Source organism: Diplodia corticola, assembly GCF_001883845.1.
Source record: "Diplodia corticola strain CBS 112549 chromosome Unknown scaffold37, whole genome shotgun sequence".
Taxonomy (NCBI): Eukaryota; Fungi; Ascomycota; class Dothideomycetes; order Botryosphaeriales; family Botryosphaeriaceae; genus Diplodia; species Diplodia corticola.
The window spans coordinates 203,076-218,415 of NW_017971516.1; the positions used below are offsets into that span (position 1 = coordinate 203,076).

Consider the following 15,340-nt stretch of genomic DNA (forward strand, 5'->3'; position numbering starts at 1 on the left):
CCCCAGACGCCCGCAGCTGTCGACCCGTCCGTGAGCATTATTTCCGTCGAGCACGCAGGCCAAACCCTTGGCTGGCTCCCGGTCGCCGCGACGTTTGCACCCTCAGGACGTCGCCAGGAAGCGCGGCACAAAGACGCTGCTGGCGGCGGCGGCGGCCAAGCGTGGCTGAGCTGGCGCCGGCGCATGCGAGCTCCCTTGGGCGCGCGTCCCGTCGCGAGACTGCCATCCGGCCATCCCACCAGACGTCACGTTCTGCTTACCATCGGCCGAATCCGCGTATAGGCTTGCGACCTAGAACTCTCGCGCTCGCTACGGTGGCTGTCCGCTGTCTGCTGTCCGCTGTCCGATGTTCCCGTGCTGTGCCTCTCGGACTCTGTGCTCTGTTGGTCTTTCGGCCAACGCTGCGGACGGCCCCGTAAGCCAACAAACGCCAGCGTGCCTGACTTCGGCAAGAGCCCCATCATCCTCTTCCCACTGCAGCTGCTCCATCATCACGTGTAATCCACCTGCGCCTCCAAGCGTTTGCTGCATCATTACTCTTCACCTGAAGCCAGCGTTGACTCGGATCTGGAGCAGGCCAAGTCTATATACTTCGTCTTTATTCGTCCATCTTCTACCTTTTGCCCTCGTCTTCCGTGTTGAGCTGTTTCTTTTGCCCCAACTGGACCGTCGTACCCATCCTCACCCACTTTGTCGGCTCCACAAACTGCTCAAGACCCGTCTTATCATTCATGATCCCCTCATCGCCCAGCTGGCGCGCTATATCCCGTGCTGCGCGGAGGCAGTCGTTGACGCCAACGCCCGTGTACGAGTTGCCCACCGCGCGCACCCGGCCGCCGAACGCGCGCTTGAGCGCGTAGTGGGTGTCCTTCATGCGCTGCTCGTGGCCCACCTTATACTGCGGGATCGCGTCCCGATGCAAGCGGACGTTCGTCGCCGTCGGCTCGGCCACGATGCCCAGGTGCCGTGCCAGCACGGTGCGCGCCATCTCCACGCCTTCTGCCGGGCTGCACAAATCTTCGGGCGCCCATCCATCCCACCAATGGCCGCCAAGCATCACCGTGACCTTGGTTCCGTTGGCTGTGTCCTGCCCTCCTACCGCGTCTGAGTCGAAGATGACGCCCAGCGCACGCTCTGGGTTCTGCTCGAACGGTATGCTGCGGGGAAGCAGGTAGCCAAAACCAGAGGTGGGAAGGATGTGCGGGTCTGAGAAGAAGAGATTCACCACCATTACGTTGACAGACGATATGCTAGACAAAGCCGAGAAGCTGGTAGGATTGGTCGATGTTTGGCCAGCCGTTGCAATCTTCGCCAAAGCCTTGGCAGGCAGGGCAGAGATAACCAGATCGCTCGTTTGAGGGGACGAGTCGTTTTGGTTGTGAATCTGCAGGGAAGATGATTAGAAACCCCCTGCCGGCCGGGTGAGAACCAACTGACCCTGATCTTTCCTGTCTCCTCATCCTTCTCCAATCGAGTGATCTCGGTCGCTGTCTTGATCTCGACGTTTTCCTTGTCTAGCAAGCTGTCATGGAGTCTGTTCACAAGCGTTTGGATTCCATTCCTGAAAGAAAAGACGCTGGCTGAGCGAAGCTTCTGCAAAAAGTCGCGCTCTAGGGCCGGCGCATCCATGAAGCTTTTAATGAAATCGGCTTCCCTCTGAGGGACTGGAACGGTGCCGGAGCTATCCTGTTGGACGACGTAAAGCCCCTTCAGGACACTCCCGTACTTGCCTTCCATATACCATTGGAAAGGCATTAAAGACTTGGCGCTCAGCTGGTAGATGTCACCGGCGTAGATCCCATGCATCACGGCCGAGGCCAGGTTGTCAGCAACCTGGCGCGAGCCCAGACGGCGCTCCAGGAACGTGCCCAAGCTCTCGTCGGTGACGTCGCTGTCGCGTGGCGGGCGGAAAATCTCGCCCATGAAGGCGGGGATAGCGCCGGCCATGGCTGGTTCGAAGAGCACGGTGCGGAGCAGCTCGAAGAGACCCATTCCCGGGCCTGGCATCTTCACGAGGTGGTCTGGGTAATATACATAGCGGTTCCTGGCGGCGGCGGACGTATTCGACGTGTACACGACTTCATCGATGAGACCGAGGTCTTGGACCTGCGAGTTTGCCCGCACGTTAGCAGGCGATGGCCGTACGTCGCCAGACGGCAGGGCAACGGTGTATTTACCAGGTGTGTGGTCACTAACGAGCTGTTGGCCTGGCGAATCGTGCGCGGGCCCTGCTCAAACAGCACGCTCCCGCCAGGCACCTCGACACGCTGGGATTGCAGCCAGCCGCCCAGCCGCGGGCTCGCCTCGTATACTGTTATTTTGGCATTGCGTAGCGTCTTCCTTAGGTAATGCGCGCTGGCGAGTCCGGTGATGCCGCCGCCGAGGATGGCGATGTTCTGTTGCTCTCCGAGGGAGTCGAGACGGCGCGAGTAGAGGCGACGCGGCGGGCTGTAAGAAGCGCTGACGGGGCACGCATGTACGGCGGCGGGGCTCAATGGAGCGCGCAGGGCGTGGAAGCGACGGGGGAGCGCATGGCTTCGGAATTGCATTGCTTTGGGAGCAGCAGCCGTGATGCGGAGTGGGAGGGGGTGCTCTTGCGAGCGAACCCGCCGGAAGTTTGATGGTGTTGGACCCTGCCGACGCCGAAAGTAGTGACGTGATGCTCGGACGAGCCGCCAGTTTTTTTTGCAATTTGATACGCAGCCAATTTACCTTCAATTACATTATCTGAAAGGTCATGGGTCCGACCCAGCTCTGCCAGCGCTGCAGACCCCGAGGCTTGGAAATGGCATCCAGGAACGGGTAGTATGAGCGTCGCAGGTCGGATAAGAGAGGCATGAGCAGTCGCCGTGACGCCCCCGCAGATCGTCCAAGGCTAGGGCTGACATCTTAGCCGACATCGTTTTGCTGACATCCCACACGATTTGATTGTCACTGGTTAAGCCGGAGCAGCTGTATGAACTAGGACCGGAGAAGCACTCCTGTCCGCAAGAAAAGTGATCTTATTTTACAACTAACATGATCCGACCGCATTTCTGGAAAGCAGCAGCCTGCCGCCAGCCTCAGCATTACCCAAAACGCCGTTTAGCAACCGTAGTGCTCTATGCACCCACAGCGGTATCTCCTGAACTCAATCGCCACTAAGCCCAAAACCTTGAGTCGTTGTGCCATGGTCTCGTCGCTGCTGCCACGCCTTGAACCCTATCCCCGTTTTTCAATGGCCATCAAACCCATCCAATTAACTCGTGAAAAGAAACCCTTCTCCAGTTTTGACCCCCTTACGTCACCACATCGACGTCCTGAGACTGAGTCTCCTGCCCTTCGGACATTCCATCCGACTTCCCGGGAACGATGAGCTCTTCCTCCTCGGTCTCATCAACAAATTTCCTCTCACTAACGTGCTCATTCCCGGATCCGTTGACTGCCCTCTGGCCCTCATCATGCTTGTAGGCGCAGTGAGGGTTCTTGCACGGGTTGAACTTGCACTTGACTTCCAAGTGCGTGAACTTGCATTCTGGGTTCTTGCAGTTATCGCCGAAACGGCAAGGAGGCGGCGGGTGCTGGAAGGCACAGTGAGGGTTCTTGCAGTTGACACCAAATCGGCATGGCACCTCTGACTGGAACGCTGCCTTCCTCGCCGGGGAATGGTGCTTGGCTGTGCACTTGTGGTTTTTGCAGCTGACGTCGAAGGTGCATTCATCGCTGAGGTCGACCGTGATGCCCGGGTTACCAGCCGGCGTCTGGTGCGCGTAGGGGCACTCCGGGTTCTTGCAATAAGTGTTGAATTTGCACATCGTGTCCCACGCGGCCTTGGTCTCGGATTTGTTCTCCACATCCATGGAATCGCCTCCTTCGCCGTTCGCAGCCGATTGTTCGCCACCTCCCATCTCCATGTCTTGCGGTTGTGGCCTCTTGCTTTGCTGAGGCCTGTTATTCCTGCGTCCCGAGTTGTCTACGCGGTCAAACAGCGACTTGCCATTTCCGCGCTGGTTCTTCTGGAATGCCGGGTTGATGAAGGGTTGCTGTGGCTGAGCGTATCCCGCCGTCGCTAGCATCTGGCTCATCTGCGCCATTTGTGCAGACATGTTCTCATACATTTTGAAGGCGTCCATCATCTGATTCGGGTTTCCTGTCATGTTCATGTTGCCCGAGCCGGGCGGCATGCCCATGCCGTTGTGTTGCATGCCGTTCAGGCCGTTCATGATGGCCATGCTGCGGTTCTGTTGATGACGAGGTCCCTTGGGCGGTTCACGACCGCCATGCGCGTTGGCACGACCAACACCTCCACCTCCTCTTACGCGGTGTAGAGCGGCGTCAGTTGAGCGGTCCATGGCCTTGTTGAGGTGGCCAAGCATGCGCTTGTCGCGCGGATTCTGATGACCGTTGCGCATGGCTTTTGGGCCAGTGGGTCTGAGTAAGAACGTTAGCAATGTACGATGTAAAGAACTCAAGGTTTAGGTGAACACCAACATTGTGGACTGCGAAGCGTCACCCATTTCAGCGTCCATCCCCATCATTTCTGTCGACCCTTGAGCATCCATTGCCTGCGATGAGACAGCCTGGCCGGTGCCTTGCGCGGAACCAACGCCGTTGATCTGGGCGTTGAGCGCATCGACTTGCTCAAAAAGCCATCGCGAGAAGTCCCTTGGTGCAGGGTCGTCGGGAGACAGACTCAGAAGGTCACTGGCGAGCTCGGATGCGATCTGTTCCTGGGTCTTGCCGTTCACCAGCATGAGGATGATGTATTCCGACAGAGCGGTGTCGTCAGAGCCTCCGGTCGACCAGCCCACTTCCGCGAGCTTGGGCTGGACGACGCTCTGGATGGCCTCTGCCAGAGGCGTGCCCATCTGGACTTCTGCGGTCATTGCGGGCGGCGGGTGAGGCGGGTGAGACAAAGGACGTCGAGGGCGCCGCGGCTTCACTGGGGTGGCGGGCGTAGGTAGAGGTGACGTACGGGCGGGGGGACGTGGCGGCGCAGGCGGGAAAGCTTGTCGCAGCTATAGCAGCAGAGAAAATTGCGTCGTCCGCAGTGTCGAAGCGGGACCAGCAGCGGCGCGAGGGTGGTGGGGGGCAGCGACGGCGTTGCCTTGAGGTGAGCTTGCGGGCGTGAAGTGCAGCAACGGGCAGGCGCGGCAGACAAAGCTGCGCCTGGGGCACGGCGACGGGGGCTTGGCACGCGCTAGTGCGGGTTACATAAGCGCTTCGCGTTTCCTCCAGCCCTTCGATTCCTGTTCAACCGCCTCATCACCCTCGTCATCCAACTGCCGGTACCCCCGACGCCACATCGACTGCATCTGCGCGCACCGCTCTCCTGCTGTATTCGACACCGCTCGAGCTTGCCCAAGATGTCTGGCCGCGGCGGCACCACCCTCTACGTCACTGGCTTCGGCCACGGCACGCGCGCCCGCGACCTTGCCTACGAATTCGAACGGTACGTCTACCACGATCCGTGAACTCGACCGGTCATCGTCGCCCGCCCCTCGAGCGTATCGGTTCCTCGGCTTCAGCATCCTTCCTCCCGTATGCCCCTACGAACCGAGTCGATCGACCGATCCTGCACCGTGCCCTCCTGTAGATAGCCCTCGCTCTACCCCCGGCGCCGTCGGACCATCGACCTCGTTCTGCTTTTCGTTCCTCCGCGACACGACAATGAATAGCCAGTCTAACATCCACCCGAAGGTATGGTCGTCTTGTTCGCTGTGACATTCCTGCTCCGCGTTCGGCCTCCAGCCGTCTGTAAGTATCCCATAGAGAGCTCCCAGGGATGATGCATTTGGTTCGAAGCTAATAACGTCATAGCTTCGCGTTCGTTGAGTATGAGTCTCGCCGTGATGCTGACGACGCCTACCACGAGATGCACAACAAGCGCATCGGCCGCGATGACCTTCTGAAGATCGAGGTATGTCCACCGCCACCACCCATGTCGTCCACGACTAACCAAGCTGTAGTGGGCCCGCACCCCACCGTCCGCTTCGTGGCGCTTCGACTCCGGTCGTGACCGCCCCCGCAGGCGCGATGCCTCGCCCCGCCGTGGTCGCAGCGTCAGCCCTCCCCGCCGCAGCCGTGGTGACTACTCCCCCCGTAAGGATGACCGTCGTGACCGCGACTACGACCGCCGCGACCGCGACCGCTCTCGCAGCCCCGATGACCGTGACCGCGACATGAAGGACATCCGCGACCGCGAGGAGGAGGACCGCGACCGTGAGCGCGACCGCGACCGCGAGAATGGTACCAATGGCGGCGAGAAGCGTAAGGCACCTATAGTGAAGACGGCTCAATTCGAGCGAAACCGCTAACGTACTCAGTAGGCGAGGAGACGCCTCCCCCTCCTGCCCACGACGACCTCGACACTGCCGAGTAAACAGATCAAGCATCGGTTATACCCCGGTAACTAACTTTTGGCAATTTCTATGGGTGGGTTGAAAAGTTCTACCTGATAATTTTTTCAGGTCTCGTTTGCGGGAAACTGCGGCCGTTGGCTTTTCCTTATCACAATCTACGGCGTCCCCTCAAAATTGATGCACCTTAGTTTCGATCGAGCGGTACGGAATTTACGGTTCACCGACTGTCCTGAACGGAATCGCCCTCGGCGGACGACCCGGGTTTCTTTTTGCCTGCTTCAAAACACTCAGCACCCCGGCGCCATACGATGCGAGTTGACCGATCCTATTTCCCGTTGGCAATACCTGCTAGTAACTACAGAGTGATATGAGATCTTCCATGTTCTGACCTCGGTGCCCAAAATGGATGTGATCACTCATGATTATACAGGCTCCGCTTCGCGATCCTGAGACCCTCCTTAACCTCCTCCATGTCTGCGTATCTGGAAAGCCCAAAACTTCGATTCGATTCAGCCCGTGTGACCGCCAATTTCCTTTCACCGTCCGATACGCCTTTGTCCCGACATACACCTACCCGCAGCTCCTGTGCCTACGCCCCGTCCACCGCTATCTATCCGGGTTCACGAGCACCCCACCTCACCACCCTACGCTATTTTTAAGATCTCGTCCCACAAATTGCGCCCTTCGTACCCGGTCATCAGCTTACGCTCTGCTTCTGGTGGGTCCTCCCTACACGTGCTAACATTCAAGTAAATTTCCACAGGCCGCCGTTTCCACGCCCCCTATAGCAGTGGGAATGCATCACCGAAGGGCTTTGTCAAGCCTTTTGTTTCATTTTGGCGCTCTTAGGAACATCTAGTCGAGTGTGTACACGTCACTACGCCTCGTGTGCTCACGATAAGCGAAGAGCAACCTATGCCCATTCACTCGACCTCCGGGTGCGCACTCAATTCGAGCTCAAGGTGTACCCAGTTGTAGACTGGCCTCTCGACCCAGCCTGAGCACGAGGCGCAAAACATGAGTTCTGCCATGCCACAAGAACATGCTTCTTACGGCCCCGGCCTCTTGTCAATGCACGCAAGATGGCCCGTTGCGTCCGTCTCTCGGATTCGCGTTCAGACTGTTCATTTGGTTGTTTTCCCTAGTACTGAGTGTTCAAAGGCCATGGTTCTCGTGCATGGGCACAAATCCGGCGGACCAATTGCCCGGCCGGGTAGGCGCTTAGATATGGGTGATAGTTAACCAGATAATATCAGTAGAAGAAGTAGTGAAAGACAGACAAATTTATTCGCCCGCAATCGCTTACAGTGATGATGATACTGCATTGTCCGTCCGGTTCCTATGTGTACATACATACCGTTGTTGCTTTCTGCCTCTCAGCAGCTGTTGCCCGTTTGTCCGCCTCTCATCCCTTCCCTTTCCCTCCGTACCCCTCCATCTCACCACCTCCACACGGCCAACAGCCGGTCATAGAAGCTCGTGCTGACCACCGTCCCCCGCCCCTTCCCTCCCTCGACGCCGCCGGGCCGCACGTCGCTCGCGTAGTTCATGCTCTCGTGCTCCTCGAAGGCAGCCAGCACGTCGAACGACCACTCCAAGTCTTCTTCGTCTTCGCTTTCTCCTTCTCCTTCGTCTCCTCCTTCTCCTCCTTCTTCCTCCTCCTCGGCCGACGCCCGCCGACCCTCAAGCCGCAGCACCCGCGCACCCGCGTGCATGCAGCTGGCGAGGATGATGTATTCACGCCGCGCCCGCCGCGCCCGCCCTTCACTGCCAGTCCTTCCAGTGTCGTGAGCGGGAACGGCGGTGATGTCGGTGATGTCCTTCAGCCGCCACACGCCGCCGCCGAGGTCCAGCTCGGCGAGGAGTTTAGGGCGGCGAAACGACGACGCAGGCGTCGGTAGAGCGAGGAGGCGGATGCGGTCGTCGTAGCTGCCGGTGAGGAGGAGGAGCGGCGGCTCCTTCTTCTTGTCCTGGTTGGATGGTGGTGGAGGTGGCGATAGCGGCAGGAGGGCTGTCACGCCCGCTTGGTGCGTCCGTCGGTCTTGCCATTGGGGCGGGGGCGGGTGGTCGTCTGCGATGGCGGAGAGGAGTAGTAGCTTCTGCGCTGAAGGTGGTGGCGAGGTGGTGGAGGAGGAGGTGGTGGTGGTGGAGGAGGGAAGGAATGGCAGGGCCAGCGACGCGAGGGTGCTGTCGTCGCCGCCGGAGAGGAGGCCGGTGCCGTCGGGGGTGAAGGCGACGAACCAGGCCTCGAGGGAGTGAGCGTGCAGGTACGCGGCGGTGGGCGTCGTGTCGCCGTCGTCGATTGGGTCCGTGTTGCTGGCGGCGGTGTCGCAGAGGTAGATGGAGCCCGAGGAGAGGGCGAGCGCGGCCAGGGAGGGGATGGATGGGTGCCAGGTGAAGTGGGTGATGAGGGAGGTGGTGGGGAAGATTTGGAGGACGGAGAGCGTCGCGATGGAGAGGGTGGAGGCGGAGACTTGGTACAGGGCGAGCGATCCGGTGGATGTGGCGGCGCCGAGGAGAGGGAGGGTGGATGCTGCTGTTGATGGAGGGGCAAAGTGGATGTCGAAAATGGCGAAGGGGGTCGAGAGCGTGTGTTTGAGCGTTCTGCGAGAATGTCAGGGCGGTCCACTTCGTCACAGAGACGAGGAATAGATCATGCAGCCAAACTGGAGATAGTGTGTGCAGTGGCCGAGATTAGAAGGAGTAACGCAATGTTACGAAGTTATGTAGCCAGTCGAGCAAATCAGGGTTTCTTACACTTCATCACCGTCGAGTCTAAAAAGCAGCAGGCTTCCTGTTCTCTGCTGCGGCTGGCCGTTGGTCGATTCCGCGGTAGCTTCTTCGTCTTGCTTTTTCTCGAGATAGTAGGTGCCAACCACGAAAAGCTCGGGATGGCCAGGCACAAACTCTATGCAGCTCGGCGGGATGTCCAGAGTCAGAGAGCGGATTGACTTGATGGACGCCATTTATTTCCAAGCAAGCAGCCAGCAACGTCGATATCGCTTTTGTCCTTGTCGGTTCCGACGTTGTGTGTTGTAATGTCGATCACGGACGGCGGATACGACGGTTGTTGTTGCTCGTTTCCTCAAATTTCTACCATTCCCTCAACCAGTTTAGCGGCTGTCGCTCGCTTGGTGCTTTGACGGTGTCTATTGCAACGACACCTCAACCCCGCCCGATCTGCACTAAGTCTTTACGGTGCCGTTTCAACACTACGCAGTTATGTCCCGTTCCTGCACCTGGAGGCCAGTATATCCATCAGACGGGTTGATTCTAGCCCTCCTGAACCATACACAAGTAACAAACAGACAGTCACGGATACAAGTGTGCAGTGCGCGTGTGGCCATCGTTCAATTATTTATATTTCATCGACATGCTCGTGACTGATCATGCATGGAATACGTGCCTTTTATGCCACAAGAAATTGGCTAAGAGCGGAATGGTCCCGTACTGTGAGCAGGGAAAGCTGAATCCCCGCCACGAAAAGAATAAAATAAACCAGCTCCGACTTAGTCCACACAAAAAGATTCTTTTATACAATAGCCTTGAAAGGAGATTATGCCGTATAATTCACTCCACTCCATTTTCTTTTCTTTTTCTGAATTCCCATGCATCAAACCGTTTACTTCGAGTCCGGACCAGTCTTAGTGACGTTCAGGCCGAGGCCAGCCGAGTCGAGGTAGACCTTGTTGGCGCTGTTCTGCAGAATGCCGGCAACCGTCCTGGCGTTCTCGAACTCCCTCAGGTCGACGTAGCTGCGCGACTTCTTGATAGCATCACCAATGAGCTCAGCAGAGCGAGCCTCACCCTGGGCGCGGACAATGGCAGCCTGCTTCTCCTGGCGGGCCTTGTCAACGACGAAGGCGGCACGCTGAGCCTCCTGCTGGGCGACCTGCTTGGCCTCAACGGCGGCGGTGAATTCGGGAGAGAAGGCAAGGTGCTACGGTGCCATCGTTAGCATCTGAGCATGCATCCAAGGTCACATGCTTACCGTCAACGACACATCGTCCAGCATGATGTTGAACCGCGCCGCTCTCCGCACCAGGTTGTCCCTCACGAGCCTGCTGACATTCTCACGCTGGGTGATGAGCTGGCTGGCATTGAACTGAGCGACGACGCTCTTGAGCACCTCGTTCACGATCGAAGGCAGCACGCGCTCGTCGTAGTCGGAACCCAGCGTGCGGTAGATCTGGGGCAGAGCGTCGACGCGGGGTCTCGATAGCACACGGCAGGTGATATTGACCATCTGCAGGTCCTTGGTGCCGGTCAAGGAGGCAACATTGCGCGGCTTTGCGCGGACGTCGTAGGTGATGGGCGTCTCGAACCACGGAATGCGGAAGTGGGTGCCTGTGAGACGGCGGCAAACAACCGATCAGCTTTGTTGCAACATTGACGCAGCAAATAGTCTGCTGGGAAAGAGCTGCTGTATGTACCTTCGTTGTAGATCTCCTTGCTGACACCTCCTATTCTGGTATACTTGATCGCGCGGTGACCTCCGTCGACTGAATGCAGGCGTCAGCTTCACGACGCAATGACCTGGTGGGAAGAGCGCGCACCGTTGAACAGCGAGTTGTTGATGACCACGGCAGCACCGCCGAGGGTGAGCAACAGGCCCATGCCAGCGAAGGCGCCCTTACCAGGGCCGCCACTGCCGCCGAACCGGCGACCTTGTTGCTGTGCCTGCACCAGGCGGCGCTGCAGGTTGCGCCACGTCTCTTGCGGGTCGGCCATTGCGGAACGAGCGGGGACGAGCGGAGTAGGACGGGTATGAACGAGTGCGGAGGAGCTGTCGGCGACGGCGAGGAGCGGGCGGTGCAGAGGTGGACAGCGATTGGCAAGCAATGGTGTCGAGCGAATGGTGACGGCTGCGATGGAGTCGCTGCCCGGACGACATGGTCTGTGCGCTCGGAACAAAAAAGTGGCCGATCGCTACTCCCTCACCACCACCATCACCACTCTTCACAACTTCATCGACGCTGGGCTTGGCAGAAGCGTCCATGAGAATAGCATACTTTTCATCGCTTAGCAGTATGCCTTGATCCCATTTCGAAGCGCTCGCTTTCTGTCTAAGTTAATACGCAGAGTAGCGTTGTCCCACCGTACTAACACTACCCACAGCGGCGCCGCCCAACATCTTATCTTTGAGAACTTCGTGGGACATACTGGACCTCGAAAGCCATGGGACTCAAAGGTCTCAAAAAGGGGTTTGGCCATTATTCATCTATTTGCAAACAGTAACGACAGGTCTATATACCGAGTGTATCAATCGTGATTCTAGCATCATTTAGGTGGAAGAAAAAGAAAGCAAAAGAAAGAAGCCAGCCAGACAAACCAGCATCTCGATCTATAACAGTCCCCGTATCGACATATACAAACACTCCCGTCTATCTATATACATTGCCGTTCCGGTTCACTTAGTTCTTAGGGATGTTGCAGGTCTGCAGGCACTGCTCTACGCCGAGAGCCACATTCGCCGGGATCTTCGCCTTGAAAGCCTCGAGGTCCGCGCCGTCCAGCTGCTCCGGGAAGCCAAGCGTGGCCTGGACGATGTCGCCGTTCAAGCCAAAAAAGTTCTGCGCAACCTGGCTGGTGCCGGGGTCCACGCTGTTGAGGGTGGCGACGAAGGTGGCGTTGTCGCACGTGGGGTTGAACTGGTAGTGGATGGAGCCGATGGGGAACACGGCGCCGGCGAGCCTGTCCAGGGTCCCCGCGACCTCGGCGTTGTTGCCCTCGGCGACGAGCCCGTTCTCGACGATGAAGCCGAAGTCCAGCTTCGAGCCCTCGACCAGCGTGAGGAACTCGGTCGCGCGCGGGTGGGTGTGCGGCGTGTTGAGCCCGCACGGTCCCAGGAAGCCGACGGTCGTCGAGATGCCCAGGTCGGTGAGGATGGGGAAGTTGTTGATCTGCGCCGCCTTGGCCGCGCCGCCCTTGCCCTGGCCCGGGTCGACGTCGGCCGTGAAGTCGAAGGCGATGACCTTCTGCAGCTCGTCCGCCGGCAGCAGCTCGTTGCCTGCCCCGTCTTTGGTGAGCAGGAGCTTGAAGCGGTCGATGGCACGAGGCGCGTCCTTGAGCTTCTCGATCAGGGCAGTGTTATCGACCGTCGCAGCCGCGGCGACGGCGGATGTGGTCGAAGTGGCCCAGCTTGAGGAATTAGAGTCGTAGGGGAGGGCGGAGACGCCGGCAGCGAGGGCAGCGACGAGGATCTTGGAGATGTTGGAAGGCATTTTTGATATGTCGCGGTGGTGGATCGCTCTTGATGTGTACGGATTGCTGGTTAGAGAAAGACTCAAGGAGACAAGAGGAGGAGATAAAAAGATGATGGAAATAAAGAAAAAGAAAACGTTCTTAGTTCACTTTCGTGTTGCTGTTGTTGTTGTTGATGATGAAAAGGACATTGCTTGCGTACCACCCGGCAGCTTTATATCACCTGCGCTCACGGCCCTTCCAGCATACTAACCACCTCCGCGCACGAAACGCCCTCGTGGTGCCAGCCACAATGCTGCGCACGAGCTGCAGCCTTTTCGGATGCTCCATCTTCCGGACAGGGTAAGTACGAGGGCAGTGGAGCTAGCGCTCTACTCAGATTCGCACTCAAAATCATAAGCTTATACTGGGCGTTGGTATCGGCAGCGGTCTAGACATAGCTGAGGACATGAATGGCCAAAGGGCAGCGCGAACAGTGTGGCACAGCTGCGCAGGATGCTGCGCAGGACGCGATGTCGAATATAGTTGCGGGACAAGCTAGATGGCAGCCACAACCGCATAAGCGGGTCGTTCGCTCGACGATACATTGTAAGCAGGTCTAGAAATAGTACGAACCCTCTCCAAATTCCAAATTCGCCGTAGACTGCCACACCGAGACGAAACGAGATTCGTAACCAACCACAATTAAGCCAATAGCAGTGCTGAAAGGACGGGATTCTATGCGCTGTCGTTACAGTCGTGGGAAACATGGAACAAAGCCCTGGAAACGCCTTCGGTGCGCCAGCTCTTGCGACCAGCCAGAAGCGGGCGTCCAACTCGCAGGAATGCCTGGGTGCCGAAACAGAGCGTTTCTCGGATGCGCAGATGCCGAAGCCAGGGTGGAATGCTGGCCGGCGTTGTGATTGGGCGCCAAATCGAGGCTGTGGTGGACGGCGGCGGCTGAGCACAACCGCCCAACCAAACGCTCGAAACTCACTCTTCAACGACGCTTATGCCACCGAAGGCGGCCCGCTGGAGCCGGAATCTAGCTCCATGCGATTCTCTTGCAGCACCCAAAAGGGAAGGGACTGTAGTCCTTCTGTGTCGGGTGGCATCGACGCGCTGCTGGCGTGCTCTTCTTCGTCATCTCCTTCGCCGACGTCTTCGAATATTAGCGATGACCTCTCCCGCCGTCCACCGTTCAGTTTGCGTCTCAATCGACGCGCCCCAGATCCTGCGCCATAGGTGCCAAGTCCGTCGAGATCAGCGTCGTCGGTATCGCTGCCAACGATCTGACTGTGTGTGCGCTTGAATGGCCGAGTGCTCCAACGCCGCTTCTTACGCTCCATCCGCCGGCGCAGTTCCTCGTCGGTGTTGACAGACTCATCGTCACAGTTGAGTTCTTCGAAGCTCTCCGAGATACCGGCGTCGTCGCCGGTGCATCCAGCTAAATTCTTTGCTCCGGTTGCCTCCTCAAACCCATCGGGACGGACGACTTCGACGTCGCTGTCATATCCGATGTCGTCCTCGGTGATTTCCTCAACATCGAAATCACCATCCTTGACGGTGATGATGGGCTTGTCTTCCTGGTGCGGCAGCTCGCTCAGTAGTGAGTCTGAGTCGTCTGCCGACGAATCGTCCTCCATTGCGGACGGGCTCGAGATATCGGACGAGTCGGCCGAGGAGGTGTAGCCTTGGGTCTGAGGAAAAAAAAATTTGTAAGCGGGAGCCTTTCGCTCAGCGCTTTCCTGCGGCGGCGAGGGCGCCGGATGTGCCGAGTCGACGTGCTGCTCGTACGGTGGTGGCGGGTCGTGGAGATGTATGTAGTGGGACGCAGCCAAGTACGGGCAACGCGGGGTTGGAGGACTGGCTGGTGGGTTCAGCGGCGCATCAAACACCGGAGGATATCTCGGTCCCTCCATAATCTCCACCGCTCCGCTCACAATGAGCCCACGCGTGGTCGACGATCTTGGCTTTTTTCCCGCAGCAATGACGTAGCTTTGCACTTGGACGTTCGAGCTATGCTGCAAGGCCCTTTTCCGATGTGGAGTGGGACTCGCGATAGGACCATCTTCTCCAGGCGATACGATGCGGAGGACTGCACTGCTAGGGCGACGATGGCAGAGCGGGAAAGCCGATGCGCCTCATTGACTGACGGGCAATGCGCCGGCCCCTCTTATCGTGGGATGGCAGCGGCACCGAGCGCCAGGCAGCAGAGGCAGCTTCCTCCCAAGACTAGGCGGACGAGGGGTAGAGGGCACTAGAGGGGCAAGCCGTTTGTGTGCGCGGGAGAGAACCGGTCAGAACAGGCCGGCTCGGACGGGAGGAGCAGTGGCGCTGAGGTACTTCGTCGCTGACGGCGGGATAGAGCAAGGGGGCTGGAATTGGCCGCTCTCGGTCGCAGGCCGGGACGTCGGAGGCGGGTTGAGCAGGCAGAGCGCTTCTCGTCTCTTGCGAGGAGGGCGCAATGGCGGGGAGCTGCTTTTGTAGACCAGCTGGCGGGGCGGCAGCCGCTGAGGAACAGGGCTGGACAGGCGGCGACAGGCGGCGACAGGAGCGGATTGGGGTATCACAGGCTGGACGGTGGCTAGATGCAGTCTGCGCATGCATGACGAAGAGGTCCTGCTCGCCGCCATCAAGAGCCACGATCAGCACGCCGGGCTGCCCTCAACGCCGTGTGAAAGCCGCAAGTGGATCTGCCGCACCGCAGACGTCAGGGATGCCCATGCCTGGTCAATGGATGATCGCTCTTATTTTTTTTGGCGGGGCTGCGTCGTCCAGGCGCTGCAGCGGCGAGCTTGCACGTGCGGGGGGCG

General features: G+C 58.7%; 7 protein-coding genes across 7 annotated transcripts; 1 reads left to right on the forward strand and 6 right to left on the reverse strand.

Annotated features, from left to right (window-relative positions):
* Positions 1 to 613: 613 nt before the first annotated feature.
* BKCO1_3700064 (protoporphyrinogen oxidase) lies at positions 614 to 2,549 on the reverse strand (the record flags this gene model as incomplete). The annotated part of the gene is made up of 3 exons (XM_020275160.1): positions 614 to 1,384; positions 1,438 to 2,106; positions 2,178 to 2,549. The coding sequence occupies 3 exons, from the start codon at positions 2,547 to 2,549 to the stop codon at positions 614 to 616; spliced, it is 1,812 nt and encodes a 603-aa protein (XP_020128799.1).
* Positions 2,550 to 3,278: 729 nt separating this feature from the next.
* BKCO1_3700065 (nuclear polyadenylated rna-binding protein) lies at positions 3,279 to 4,865 on the reverse strand (the record flags this gene model as incomplete). Its single annotated transcript, XM_020275161.1, has 2 exons — positions 3,279 to 4,410; positions 4,471 to 4,865. The coding sequence occupies 2 exons, from the start codon at positions 4,863 to 4,865 to the stop codon at positions 3,279 to 3,281; spliced, it is 1,527 nt and encodes a 508-aa protein (XP_020128798.1).
* Positions 4,866 to 5,345: 480 nt separating this feature from the next.
* Positions 5,346 to 6,361, forward strand: BKCO1_3700066 (pre-mrna splicing factor; the record flags this gene model as incomplete). Its single annotated transcript, XM_020275162.1, has 5 exons — positions 5,346 to 5,431; positions 5,680 to 5,736; positions 5,800 to 5,899; positions 5,949 to 6,249; positions 6,309 to 6,361. 5 exons carry the CDS (start codon positions 5,346 to 5,348, stop codon positions 6,359 to 6,361), a joined length of 597 nt encoding a protein of 198 aa, XP_020128797.1.
* A 1,419-nt stretch (positions 6,362 to 7,780) lies between these two features.
* Positions 7,781 to 9,307, reverse strand: BKCO1_3700067 (wd40 repeat-like protein; the record flags this gene model as incomplete). The annotated part of the gene is made up of 2 exons (XM_020275163.1): positions 7,781 to 8,945; positions 9,099 to 9,307. The coding sequence occupies 2 exons, from the start codon at positions 9,305 to 9,307 to the stop codon at positions 7,781 to 7,783; spliced, it is 1,374 nt and encodes a 457-aa protein (XP_020128796.1).
* Positions 9,308 to 9,963: 656 nt separating this feature from the next.
* BKCO1_3700068 (prohibitin) lies at positions 9,964 to 11,072 on the reverse strand (the record flags this gene model as incomplete). The annotated part of the gene is made up of 4 exons (XM_020275164.1): positions 9,964 to 10,281; positions 10,333 to 10,688; positions 10,775 to 10,843; positions 10,898 to 11,072. The coding sequence occupies 4 exons, from the start codon at positions 11,070 to 11,072 to the stop codon at positions 9,964 to 9,966; spliced, it is 918 nt and encodes a 305-aa protein (XP_020128795.1).
* Positions 11,073 to 11,755: 683 nt separating this feature from the next.
* BKCO1_3700069 (spherulin-1b precursor) lies at positions 11,756 to 12,565 on the reverse strand (the record flags this gene model as incomplete). The annotated part of the gene is made up of 1 exon (XM_020275165.1): positions 11,756 to 12,565. One exon carries the CDS (start codon positions 12,563 to 12,565, stop codon positions 11,756 to 11,758), a length of 810 nt encoding a protein of 269 aa, XP_020128794.1.
* A 969-nt stretch (positions 12,566 to 13,534) lies between these two features.
* BKCO1_3700070 (e3 ubiquitin-protein ligase mgrn1-like) lies at positions 13,535 to 14,446 on the reverse strand (the record flags this gene model as incomplete). The annotated part of the gene is made up of 1 exon (XM_020275167.1): positions 13,535 to 14,446. The coding sequence occupies one exon, from the start codon at positions 14,444 to 14,446 to the stop codon at positions 13,535 to 13,537; it is 912 nt and encodes a 303-aa protein (XP_020128902.1).
* Positions 14,447 to 15,340: the final 894 nt, after the last annotated feature.